At 34.7% G+C, this 14,483-nt stretch overlaps 1 protein-coding gene across 1 annotated transcript; it reads right to left on the reverse strand.

Moving 5' to 3' along the window:
* Window positions 1-10,263: 10,263 nt before the first annotated feature.
* Window positions 10,264-12,904, reverse strand: LOC113275480 (U-box domain-containing protein 4-like). The gene is made up of 2 exons (XM_026524984.1): window positions 12,399-12,904; window positions 10,264-11,336 (listed from the first exon to the last, which is right to left on the reverse strand). Exons 1-2 carry the CDS (start codon window positions 12,665-12,667, stop codon window positions 10,484-10,486), a joined length of 1,122 nt encoding a protein of 373 aa, XP_026380769.1. The 5' UTR covers window positions 12,668-12,904; the 3' UTR covers window positions 10,264-10,483.
* Between the last annotated feature and the right edge of the window lie 1,579 nt (window positions 12,905-14,483).

Below are 14,483 nucleotides of genomic sequence, written 5' to 3' on the forward strand. Positions count from 1 at the left end.
CCTGTTAGTTGCTAATTGAACCTTCAAAGCACTTGCCATACCTCTAGAAAAGCTCTTACCAAGGTTTTTAGAGGTGAGCAGCGTGGACTTCGACTCACTGATAATCTGTCCCGACCACCTGCAAAAAACATCTAAAATTTCCTTCAAATTACAAGCATATTTATAGGAAGACTTAAGAAAAATAATGCAGTCATCTGCATAAAGGGAATGCGATACAACTGGTGTTCCCCTAGCAAATAGAGATATCAGTAATATCCTTATCCTTAATGCCCTTGTCCAAGGTTGTGAAATCATGAATCGTTTTCCCGATTTTAAGAATCGAATCGTATATTGAATCGTGAATCGTAGATTCATGGTCGATTTTTGAATCGTATGTTTACCGATAAATAATTAAATTGTGTGGATATATAACCTAAGTTACATGTAGTTTTATTATATATTTTATATAAATTCATATATTTCACAAACACACAGCGTGGTGCTTTGGTTCTGACGGTGTACGAGTGCGCAGGAGGTCGCTGGTTCGATTCCACCCATCACCCTTCATTTTTATACTTCTTTTAAGAAAGCTAGAATGCGTCAGAAAGTTGTGAATCGCATCAAAAAAACAGAATCTTTACGATTCTGGGTTAGATTCGATTCGCCAGCACGATTCAAAGCGAAATTCTAGAAAATGACTCGAATCTTACGAGTTGACTCGTAACTCGTACGATTTTCAAAATCATGCCCTTGTCAATCAGTATAGAAAGAGCTTCAAGACATATAATGAACAAGTACGGTGACAAGGGGTCCCCTTGCCTAAGTCTGTTAGTAGGCTTAAGGATCTTATTTGGAGATCCATTGATAAGAACCTGAAAGAGACAATGTTAATGCAATTCTCTATCCATTTTATGAAAACATGGCTAAAACCAAGATTATGTAAAATCTTAATAAGAAAAGGCCAACTGACCCTATCATAGGCCTTATCAAAATCAAGTTTAAGAGCCATCCACCCTTTCTCCCCTTTTTTATGCTTAAAAGAGTGAATAACTTCATTACATATAATGGTTGAATCAAAAATAGACCCACCAGTCACAAAGGAATGTTGACAAGGAGAAATAATATTTTCAATAATGGCTTTGAGTTTATTAGTTATGATTTTAGTAATGATCTTCATAGTGTAGTTACACAAGCTTATAGGTTTGTACTCCTTAATAGTGATAGGACACTTGTTCTTAGGAATCAGGGCAATAAAAGTCTTGTTTAACCTAGAATCTAGCTGACCATGTTGGAAAAAATCCATAACCAGCTTAATGACACTCTCACCAACCTGATCCCAGTATTTAGTAATGAAGAAACCTTGAAGACCATCAGGTCCTGGTGCTTTGTGAGCACCTAACTGTTTCATGGCCTGCTTAATTTCTTTAAGGGTCACAGTCCTAATGAACTTGGTATTATGATCCACAGTAATAACAGAAGGAAACAACTCATTAACATTATCATTTTCAAAAACACTACTACTTGCAGTAAACATGTTATAAAAGTGCTCTATAATGTGATTCTCAATGTCAGAGTTCTTATCTAAACAGCTACCGTTATTATCTTTAAGCCTAACTATCAAGTACCTACATCTTCTAACCAGAGTAGAAGTATGAAAAAACTTAGTATTCAAATCCCCTTCAAGCAACTAACTAATTCTGAACTTCTTCTTCCAAAACACCTCCTCCATCCTGATAAAATTAAGAAATTCACACAAACAGACACAGTTTGTGGTCCAAAAGTCTGTATTATGTTCATTTTTGTTACTGCGCTGTTGATGGGTGTATCAGGTTACATCACACACCAAAAACACTCAGGTACTGGCTAGGAGTCCGGTTGTCTTTTTATTATAACTAGAATTAGGATGTGACATCAGTTGACTTTTGAGGTCGATTCATTTCTAGTATGAAATCCTATTATTTGTTTTGTTTTTGACTTTTGAGTGTACATCTGTATTGTAGGAAAGTGAAATGCGTTATTCTTGGAGATACAAAATGTGTGATGAGGTTAGCTTGTTGTTGCTAAAATTAGCTTTGCATTCATTTGATTACAATTTACATTTTTTTGGGTCATTGGATGTTCACAGCTGCTTAATGAAGTCCATGCCTAAAGTTGAATAATATTAGGATCTCCAACCACTCTGCAAAAAGTTGAAGAACACAAATTTGAGATAAATTTCAAATTTGTATGCTTTATCACACCTCTATATTACAAACCAAATTCAGAAAAAGGCATCTAATTATGTGTATGCAGGGACAGGGGCGGTCATGTTTTTTTCGCTCCTCATATTGGTAAGTAATGCTTTTCTACGTTTCAAAGTTGATATCTTGAAGTTTTCTACTTCTAAAGGAAGATACAATACACTTGTTTTCCAGAGCATAACCTAATGCTGGGTTGAGTAGAGTACGTGTCCAATCAAAAGAGATTTGCTCCAACGCGGCAAGTATTCTGATTAGCCTTGAAATAAAGCGTCTCAGTTGTAAGACCTTGCTCCAAAGAGAAAAATTTAAAGTAATGTTTACCAAAACAGAATATTCTCCAACAAATTACACTAGGTATTTTAACTTGTAGGAAACTTTGTTGGTCTAATAAACCAATTAATTAATTAATTAATCTATTTTTCGAAAATAATCACAAATATCACATATATTATAAACGTGTAATTATGTTAAGAATATCTAGGATGAATCTCATTTATTACTGGTATGCCCTTATGTCTAGCCATATAAATAGAGGCTATAATGTTTGTCCAATACACACATTAATAAGATTCCTCTCTACTTTTTCTTCTTATTTTCTGTCTCGTTTTCTATTTCACAAGACGTTATTACGCACGTTGTTCTATCAACTGATCCATGGAAAGGAAGAAGGTTCTCGACATCTATATCTAATCTCCTCTATTGGTTTTAAATATATTATATATATTTTTTTCAATTTATTAAAAGGATTATAAAAATTTTACATTGATTTTATTATAGGTCTGTGACTGTCGACGTGTTTTTTTAACATTAATGAATCACACGGATATATGGTTGTTGATCATATTCATGGATGAATCAACGCCCACTAACTTCAATTTTCAAGCGCCCGGTAAAACCATTAACTGACTTTATGATATCATATTTTTTTAATTGCTTCCAAGTCTCTTACTGGTTAGTTCTTACTTTGAGAGCTTTAAGAGTTTAAAAGCTCGTTAATATCTATCGAAATATATATAGTTGGTTATCAAATAAATTTAATATTATTATGTGGCATATTATCATATTGTCTTATTGACAATAACGAACTCAAGTTTTTGAATATATAAATATTTTCTAAGACTATGGATCACTCTTCTGCGATGGATTTATATCTTCGGTTCTTGCACTAGCCATACAAATATGGTATCCTTTTAAGTTATCTTTTCCTTTTTTTGGTGCACTTAAAATCCGTTGGATAATCCAAAAACTATATGGTTTATATTTATAGACTATTTATGATCGACTCTGTTGAAGTTCGATTATCCTATTCTTCTCTTATCTCTTCATAGAGAAAAGAAAAATAAATCCAATTCACATTAATCCACTGGGAGTTTAATAGAAATCTTACCATCTATTATCACTAGTGGAATGAAATCAGGATATGTGAAATCTAAATCAAATTCAATACAAACCCTACCATATGCTAATCTATCTTGATTCAGAGTACAAACATCTGCACAAAAAAGGTTTACCTAAATTACTATCCATATAACCAAGCCCCTCTTATCTTACGTATGTAATGGTACTCCAAAAATCATAACCCATAATGGGCCTGATTTGATTATTAAGACAAAATTCTCCAACACTAGTGTCTAGGGTATCACTGTAAATAGCTTGCTAGAGATGAGACTGATCCAGTATCTTGATATGAAATACATATAGATAGATAAGTGTCACTCAGCGGTGAGTTTTTATGCACTTACCAGCAAGTTTTCGAGCCTCTGCAGTGGTCAATTTCGCTAAAAAGCCATTGAAATTCTTTTATAACTGTGCAGTAAGATATGCTCCACCAAACTGCATCCAAATCCACGAAAAAAATGCAGACAATGTCATATGTTAATCTATGTGAACAACCATATAGGTTCTTTTGGATTAAATTACTCACTTGTTTCCTAGAAGAATATCTTGTACAAGACTTTGGTGATGCGATGTTGGAACATAAACAACATCAGATGGTATTTTACCCATATAGACTATATAAACTTTCCTATCTTCTTTGCATGTGCAACCCAGTAGAGAAACAAGAATTAAGAACAGAAGAGTAGTAGAGCTTTGTATCTGCCTGATTTTTGTTTTCTTCGACATGGTACAAACTCTCTGTGCACTAGTCTCTCAAGATTGTATTAAATGAAAATGGCTTCAAATTCCTTCCCACTATACAATATTGGATGTGGTCATTTCAGCTAAAGAAGAGAATTCCAAATAAGTTGTTGTTGCTGATTTGTATACAAAAAAGACATGATGCAATTAATTTGAGCATTGATTGATTAAGCAATAGTAGTATCACATAGATTGGTAATTGACTTTTAAATAGTTAAAGCAGTGCAAACCCCTTTCCCAGAACCAGAGATATCTTCACCAAGTAACAATCCTGAAAACCTCTCCTTCATCAACCAGGTAAAGGCAAAGCAATGTTGACAATCTCTCCCATCTTTGTCTGGATATTGAGATAAGTAGGAACAAGAAATTCAAACTTTAGAGTATTCTTTTGCTGATAGAGATAAAGAGAAGAAAATTATAGTTTAAGTGTTACTATCAGTAAACCCAATTATCAACAAAGCCCCTTTGGTCTCCCTTACCTGCTGGTGTAATGTGGTTGAATGTTTTCATCAACAACTCAAAAGCTATGATCGATAGCTTCTTCGGCTACAATCCAACTTTTCCATACATAAGGAATATACGAGTATTTGAAGAAAAGAGACAAGATATTGCTGGAATGCCAACAACGATACAATAGTGGATGCATTTTAAGAGAGTAACACTTCAACATTCTGCACTGTTTTCTTTTCCAGGTTGATGTTGTGGCCGTTGGTTGTAAATTTGTACTAAATGGAAAAACAAGGATTTTTCTTGTTTTGTAACTCTGGTTACTTGTGCGCTGTGGATTCTGAGAAATGACGGATAAAGGATAAACATCAGTTCAATGTACTTTACTTTTCCACATGCGGTCCAAAAGTTTGTATTATGTTAATTTTTGTTACTGTGTTGCTAATGGGTGTGTCAAGGCTACACCACACACCAGAAACACTCAGGTAGTGGATAAGAGTCCGATTGTATTTTTATTATAACTAGATTTAGGATGTGGCATCAATTGACTATTATGGTCGACTCATTTCTAGTATGAAATCCTATTATTTGTTTTAGTTTTGACTGTTGAGTGTATATCTGTATTAAAGTGAATTGTGTTATTCTTGGAGATACAAAATGTGTGATGAGGTTCGCATGTTGTTGCTAAAATTATCTTTGCATTCATTTGATTACAATTTACATTTTTTTTGGGCCATTGGATGTTCCCAGCTGCTTAACGAAATCCATGCCTAAAGTTGAAGAATATTAGCCACTCTGTATAAAGTTGAAGAACGCAAATTTGAGATCAATTTAAAATTTGTATGCTTTATCACATCTCTATATTACAAACCAAATTCAGAAAAAGGCATCTAATTATGTGTATGCAGGGACATGGGCGGTCATGTTTTCATCGCTCCTCATATTGGTAAGTAATGCTTTTCCACGTTTCAAAGTTGACATCTTGAAGTTTTCTACTTCTAAAGGAAGATACAATACACTTGTTTTCCAGAACATAACCTAATGCTGGGTTGAGTAGAGTACGTGTCCAACCAAAAGAGATTTGCTCCAACGAGGAAAGTATTTTGATTAGCCTTGAAATAAAGCGTCTCTGTTGTAAGACCTTGCTCAAAAGAGAAAAATTTAAAGGAAAGTTTACCAAAGTTGGATGTGCTCCAACAAATTACACTAGATATTTTAACTTGTAGGAAACTTTGTTGGTCTAAAAAACCCAATTAATTAATCTATTTTTCGAAAATAATCACAAATATCACAAATGTTATATATGTGTAATTATGTTAAGAATATCTAGGATGAATCTCGTTTATTACTGGGATGATCTATGTCTAGCATTATAAATAGAGGCTCTAATGTTTGTATAATACACTCATTAATAAGATTCCTCTCTACTTCTTCTTCCTATTTTCTGTCTCGTTTTCTATTACACAAGACGTTATCACGCACGTTGTTCTATCAACTGATCCATGGAAAGGAAGAAGGTTCTCCACATCTATGTCTAATCTCCTCTATTGGTTTTATAAATATATATATTCAATTTATTAAAAAGATTCTCAGACATTTTACATTGATTTTATCATAGGCCTGTGACCGTCGACGTGTTTTTTTAACCTTAATGAATCACACAGATATATGGTTGTTGATCATATTCATGGATGAAACAACGCCCACCTACTTCAATTTGCAAGCTCCCGGTAAAACCATTAACTGATTTTACGATACCATATTATTGTAGTTGCTTCCAAGTCTCTTACTGGTTATTTCTTACTTTGAGAACTTTAAGAGCTTAAAGGCTCGTTAATATATAATTGGTTATCAAATCAACTTAATAGTATTATGTGGCATATTGTCATATTGTCTTGTTGACAATAACGGACTCAAGTTTTTGAATATATAAATATGTTCTTAGACTATGGATTACTCTTCTGCGATGGATTTATATCTTCGGTTTCCTGCACTAGCCATACGAATATGGTATCATTTTAAGTTATTTTTTCCTTTTTTTGGTGCACTTAAAATCCGTTGGATAATCCAAAAACTATATGGTTTATATTTATAGACCATTGATGATCGACTTTGTTGAAGTTCGATTTTACTATTCTTCTCGTATCTCTTCATAGAGAAAAGAAAAATAAATCCAATTCACATTAATCCACTGGTAGTTCAAAAGAAATCTTACCATCTATTATCCCTAGTGGAATCAAATCAGAATATGTGAAATCTAAATCAAATTCATTACAAATCCTATCATGTGCTAATCTATCTTGACTTAGAGTACAATCATCTTCATATAAAGGTTTACCTAAATTACTAGCCATCAAACCAAGCCCCTCGTTATCCCACATATGTAATGGTACTCCAAGAAATCATAACCCATAATGGGCCTGATTTGATTATTAAGACAAAATTCTCCAACATTTGAGTCTAGGGTCTCACTGTAAATAGCTTGTTTGAGATGAGACTGAACCAGTATTCAGAAATGAAATACATATAGATAGATAAGCGTCACTCAGCGGTGAGTTTTTATGCACTTACCAGCAAGTTTTCGAGCCTCTGCAATGGTCAATTTCGCCGAAAAGCCATCAAAACTTCTTTTATAATTGTGCAGTAAGACATCCTCCACAAAACTGCATCCAAATCCATGAAAAAATGCAGACAATGTCAGATATTAATCTATGTGAACAACCATATAGGTGCCTTTGGATTAAATTACTCACTTGTTTCCTAGAAGAATATCTTGTTCAAGACTTTGGTGATGCGATGTTGGAACATAAACAACATCAGATGGTATTTTACCCATATAGAATATATAAACTTTCCTATCTTCTTGGCATGTGCAACCCAGTAGAGAAACAAGAATTAAGAACAGAAGAGTAGTAGAGCTCTGTATCTTCCTGATTTTTGTTTGCTTCGACATGGTACAAACTTTACGATCAACCACACTTGTCTATCTAGCGTATGTTATATTTCTTCACAATATCTATGTGCACTAGTCTCCTAAGATTGTATTAACTGAAAATGGATTCAAATTCCTTCCCACTATACAATATTGGACGTGGTCATTTCAGCAGAAGAAGAGAATTCCAAATAAGTTGTTGTTGCTAATTTGTATGCAAAGAAGACATGATGCAATTCAGGGGAGCATTGATTGATTAAGCAATAGTAGTATCATATAGATTGGTAATTAAGTTTGAAATAGTTAAAGCAGTGCAAACCCCTTTCCCAGAATCAGAGATATCTTCACCAAGTAACAATCTTGAAAACCTCTCCTTCATCAACCAGGTAAAGGCAAAGCAATGTTGACAATCCCTTCCATATTTTGTCTGGATATTGAGATAAGTAGGAACAAGAAATTCAAACTTTAGAGTATGCTTTTGCTGATAGAGAGAAAGAGAAGGAAATTCTAGATCAAGTGTTACTATCAGTAAACCCAATTATCAACAAAGCCCCTTTGGTCTCCCTTACCTGCTGATATAATGTGGTTGAATATTATCAGCAACAACTCAAAAGCTATGATCGATAGCTTCTTCAGCTACAATCCAACTTTACCATCCATAAGGGATCTAATAGTATTTGAAGAAAAGAGACAAGATCCTGGTGGAATGCCAGCAGCGACACAATAGTGGATGCATTTTAAGAGAGGAACACTTCAAACATTCTGCACTCTTTTCTTTTACAGGTTGTTGTTGTGGCCGTTGGTTGTAAACTTGCAGTAAACGGAAATAGAAGACATATTGCTCTGCAACTTCTCTTTCTCTTTTTCAATTCCCGGTCTCAAAAAATTACTGTATCTTCTTTGATTTCATATATTGATAATCCTTTGATTATAGTACCATTCCTAGTCTTCGGTGGAGAAATAGAAGACATATTGCCGCCCGTCCCTGGTTTAATATGATAATTGATGGGTCTAGATCTGTTAAGGTTTGTCGATGATGCAAACAGTGAAATCATGAGATCAGATAACGGCCAACTCAGAGACGTGGGTTAGGGTTTTATTTAGATTTTATTCTACTGTTAGACAGTAAGAAGAAGCAATATATTAAAGTTCTAATTTGATAAATTTTAATTTTGTTGTTGTTAACTTAGATGTACGATGATTAATTTATCAAATTTGTGTCGTTCCTTTGAAGTTCTATCAATTTGTTATGATGGGTTTGTTTGTTTGAACTTGAATTAATTAATTAGGGTTTTGTGACTTTTAATTTAGGAATATTTTAGTTAGGGTTCTTGAGATTTTTTTTGGGATTTATCTTATATCAACCTGTTTTGCTAATTCATGAAATGGGTAGTTTTATTTTCATGATGTCTATGATTCTTCAATTTAAATTTGTTCAATATGAAGTTTGAGTTCTTAAATTGGTGTTGTTGCAGTAGCAAAAATTATACAAGGAAGATGAAGGTGGTACTGTTGGTGATTCCAATGGGTTGATAAATGAATGATTTTAGTTTAGGTTGTGCACGTGATAAGAAATGCAGGCCTGAAAATGGTCGGGAATAGCACCAAAATCAAACTAGACTCTGCCTGATTAATTCTTTAATGAGTTAACTAAGTGACTCGCCGAACCTTAACTCACCGAGTCCGCCGAATCCAGACCATCTCTGTCGAGGGCTTTTTAGATTTTTATCAGTGCCAGCTGGAACTTAACGGCCTTAACAATCCGTTAGTTGTTTTTCGAATAAAACGGTCAAACAAGGGACACTTTTGAAAAGTTTAAAAAAACGGGGACACTTTTATTAGTGTATTTCAAAACATGGGCTTATCAAAATTCCCATTTCAAATTTGTATGCTTTATCACATCTCTATATTACATACCAAATTCAGAAAAAGGCATCTAATTATGTGTATGCAGGAACAGGGGCGGTGATGTTTTCTTAGCTCCTCATATTGGTAAGTAATGCTTTTCTACGTTTCAAAGTTGATATCTTGAAGTTTTCTACTTCGTAAGATATATACGAAAACACCAGAAGATAACCTAATGCTGGGTTGAGTAGATTACGTGTGCAATGAGAAAAGTATGCACTAAATTTGCAAAGCCAAGCCTCCATAGGCTGCCCGTTTTGGAAATAACCTGATACACTACCCGGCGTAGATTAATCTTGCCACATTTTGCGTGCATTACCACAAGTGCAACCTACACAAACACATCTGACCGCACTGAACCCCCCAAGGAAGAGTCTGTCTGGCCCCATGTGTTCCCTGTAAGTACATCTTAAGAGCATCGTGAAATAAATTATTCTCACAGTAACCCGGTCTAATTGCATACCAAAGAAAAATATTTGGTTCCTGAATGGAGCAGAAGAATTACAACAGTAAGCCGGTATACATTTTAAGAACATCTAAAAGACACAAACCTTATATGGAGCCATTGCTGAGACAGTCGCTAAGAATTGCGGCAATCAACAGATTTACTGACTATCCAGGTTAGAAACAGTGTTTTTATTCTATTCATTATTTCATTCATTCATTACAAACCAAGAAACCGTACACTTTTGACAACATAGAAAATCATCTAAATATTATAGCAGCATCACTCACCAGTCACCTGATACCAATCAAGGCCTGGACTGGCATTTACTCTATTTTCACCCGTAGAGAATCGAAATTGAATTCCCACCAGATTCAACAAAAAGAACCTAATATATCATTTCGACGATACTTTAGATGTACATTTAGTGAATGGCATTTCAGTTGGTGTACATACTAATGCCCTCTGTTGTAAATGTCTCAAGCTTTGTTCCATACTGACTTGAACCATTTCCGCCAACATCTTTTTTGCCTTTCCGCCTCGATCTTCGCCATCAATTTGAGATACAATGGTGCACACTATGTTTTCTAGTCTGTCAGCCTCAAGCTCGGATCTTGGGTACGGAGAGTCTCTTAGTAACTGCAAAAGGGTACGTGCTTTTGATTGAGATCTCGGTGTTCCTTGAACTGTCAACTCGAGAAGACCAGGTATAACCCCTTCCTGGAGTATAGGTTCTCTATATCTATCTCGGTCACTCTCACACATTTTTAATAGTGCACCAACAGCGCATTCACGGCTTTGGGGTGATCCGTTCTCGAGAACCTCTACTACTGCAAGTACTCCCCCTTCTTCACTTGTTAATGCAGACCTTCCCTCCTCAAAGTCTAACAAAGACTCGATAAGAGCACTGCATTTTTCAGTTGTTTTTGATGATTTTTTGCAGGTCTTGAGCAAATTCACCAATGGAGGGATGGCTTTTTCTGAGAGAATTACGGTGAGATTTTCTTTCCGGGTGGATAGATTGTATAGAGTCATCAATGAATCAACTTTTGCTTGTGGGGACCCATCACGAAGTATTTCAACAAGGAGAGGGATAGCACCAGAGGAACTGATAGTTGGTTTGTTAATGACTGAAGCAGAGAGAGTGAGTAACGCGGCAGTTGCATATTCTCGCAGAGTTGTACTATCAGACCGAAGAAAACATATTAGTGGTTCAAGGGCGCCGGCATCTACAATCTTAACCTTATTCCTGTACGGCAGAAAGTGAGAAGAGATTAGCATCAATCTGGCAAAGGATGAATAACATTTCACAAGACTATGAGCTGTCTCAATTGATGAACATGGAAATACAGCAACATGGCTACAATGTCACTAAGTCAACTGTGTACTTCGCTAAATATCATGTGTAAGGACAGTCAGAAAATCATGAACAGATTAAAATTGAAGAAGGCACATGTAAGAAAGTTGAATCTTCTTAGTTTTCAATTCATCAACTGAATAAACGAAGAATCCTTACCGACAAGGAGTGAATTGAACATTCAAATCAAAACAACTGCTTCACAGTTACATACTTCTTTTAGTAATTGCAAGTTGTTCTCAACAAACCCAATACACTGCAAGATTAAACATGGAAATGGTATTTCTATCTTCAATTTTTTACTTTATTATCATCTTACTCCTAACAATTGAGTTCATTAGTATCAGTAGTAGGAACACCCAGAGTAGTAGTCGGTATAACTAGTCCCGAACCTGCGGTATCAATTCTTAAGCCAATGTTTTGTTAAAAAAGATTAATTAGGTGACTAATACATTTCTTGAAAAAATTTGCGTAACTGAGCTCAGACTACTATAACACAGCAAAAATCACTAAGAACAAACTCCATGAGCTAATCAAATTTGATCACTAGAACAAAATTAAATTTGTGGGTTTACCTTAAACATTTCTATAAGAACAGACTTGGCCATAACCCAGAATTAGGTAAACAGAATCTTTACCCAAAAAAATAGATTCATCTTCAGATAAAACAGAATCTCCCATACATAATTCTCTTATTGAATTCCAAAGAAACCCATTTCAATTATATTTAATCACTAAATTAAGCAAACCCCAGATTTCCAAAGAAGGTATCAAATTCAGAGCTACCTAATTTGATTCGGGAAAGCAAATCAACAGTGAAAGAAAGAGCAATTAAAGTAAACAAAAGGAGAGATATATATCTGAAATAAAGAACAATTTTCACATTCAGAGATAATATATCATGAACGAACCCAATAAAGACTGGAAATTTTGATGGAGGCAAAAGGAACATACTTTTCATCTTTGACGGCAAGATTGAGAAGAGCAAGAAGCGAAGCTTCATTGAATTCAAGAGAATTAGATCTAAGCATGGAAACCAGATATTGAATAGCCCCAGAGAAATGACGACGATATTTCTGAGATGTTTTTGTTAGTCTTCGAATATCTTTAGCTGCTTGAATTTTAGAACAAGGATCATTTGATTGGGTTAGTAATTCCATTGTCTGATTTACTATTTCTGGCATTTTTGAGTCAGTTTCTGATATCTGACTATCTGGCTCCATTTTTCTGTTTGCTGTTCTTCCAGAGGGAGAGGATGATGATGACAATAAATTCAACCAAGTAGCAAAGAGATGATGATGCGTGTGTTTTAAATCACAAGTGAGAACGTGGCGTTAAGCAACAACCGCAACTGGCCTTCTCGTCACCTACAACGGCTTTCAGACAGGACTGCAGGAGCGTTTTTTGGTTTTTGTTTGTTTGTTTGTTTGGCTTATCGGTTTGTTCGGTATGGGAAACTAGAAAATCTGAAGAGAGATTGGGATGGTGAGATTTATGGATATATCTCATCTAACATATATTTTGTGCTTACATGTCGGTGTCCAAAAGACTATATTAGCCTTTCGGATGTATTTGGCCGGTTTAGAGTCAAAACATGGTAAAAATAACGGAACATTATTTAAATACCCCTCAAAATTCACCCTTAGTCAATCTGTAAATATATCCCTATCTTCTGAAAAGTGGAAGCAACTAGCACAAGTTGCTTTCAGAAGTGAATGCAACTAGCACATGTTGCTTTCAGAAGTGGACGCAACTTTATACAAGTTGCTTCCAATAAGTGGACGCAGTTTTCTCAAGTTGACTCCAAAAATATTATTTTTTATCCTTTGGAGGTATTTATGCAAGGTCAACAAAAATGGAGAGTATTTATAACATTCCCACTAAAAATAACATGGAGATTAGACAAATGCTATCCGGGATGATTTTTCGCTCAAGCAGCTTCTAAACTGTTGGACGATCAAATAAACAGTTGAATTCGTGTTCAGTTTAGGACCCACCATATTCAGTTTAGGACCCACAACTTTTCCTAACGGGTTCAAAGTTTTCAGATCTAAGTTTTAGATGTGGGACACACTGATCTAATAGTTTAGAAACCACTTGAGCAGGAAAGCATCCTGCAAAGTCGTGCGGAATAGCACTGCTAGGGAGATAGTAGTGGTGGAGCTGCCTTCGATGAAAGGTAAGATAAGAAAGGTAGTTGGATAACAGGGAGGGTCATACAAAGGGACAATGATAAGTTTATCAGGCTTGCTAAAGAGGGTACCAGTTTACTGGAATGCTACTAAAATCCGTATAGGACAAATTACATCAGAGTTTCGATAAATTAATCGGTAATGAGGCCAGTCTTAATTTGGGCCAGCATGTTAAATTAATAACCCGCTGAATTTATAAGATAATAAAAAATTTAAATTTCCAATAACGCCCAACTAATATGTAGATTAGTAACACTACATTACGGTGTTTTATTATAACAGGAATTCAAAATTATTTATTTCTCATCGCATTTATACAGTATTGGATTTTACTCGCATAACATTTTTCGAACTTCATTTGTGTCATGGATTTTTTGATACCTTTGAGACGAGAAACATGACCCAATAATTACTAAACTTTTTTTCCTTGTTTTGTATTGAAAATAAAATCTATAAATGTCTATCATAGGAAATAATTAAATTTAACCTCAATTTTTATTTTATATTTAAAGTTATACTAAACTTCATTTGTGTCATGGATTTTTTGATACCTTTGAGACGAGAAGCATGAGCCAATACCTTTGTGTCATGGATTTGTTTTGTAAAGTTATAATGTTTCGATATTTAAATAAATTATTAATTTATTATTAAATTAATACTTCATAAAATTAATAAAATTTTGGGAATCAAGTCTATCTTAAAAAAACAAATGTCTTTTTTACAATCCCATGGACTAAAATGAACTGTTTTAGGAAATCGACGGACGAAATTCCTCTCAAAGTCCTAGATATAAATCGTGCCTGAAAATGATTCCGCTTTTTATGCCCTGATCCAATGTACGTGACTG

This window comes from Papaver somniferum, chromosome 4, assembly GCF_003573695.1.
Source record: "Papaver somniferum cultivar HN1 chromosome 4, ASM357369v1, whole genome shotgun sequence".
Lineage (NCBI taxonomy): Eukaryota > Viridiplantae > Streptophyta > Magnoliopsida > Ranunculales > Papaveraceae > Papaver > Papaver somniferum.

What these genes read in the sequence shown, in the direction of transcription:
- LOC113275480 (XM_026524984.1), bottom strand. Translation starts at nt 12,667, where the DNA reads ATGGAGCCAGATAGTCAGATATCAGAAACTGACTCAAAAATGCCAGAA. An exon ending in CTTGCCGTCAAAGATGAAAA is followed by an intron (nt 11,337 to 12,398) that starts GTATGTTCCTTT and finishes TCTGCCGTACAG; the next exon opens with GAATAAGGTTAAGATTGTAG.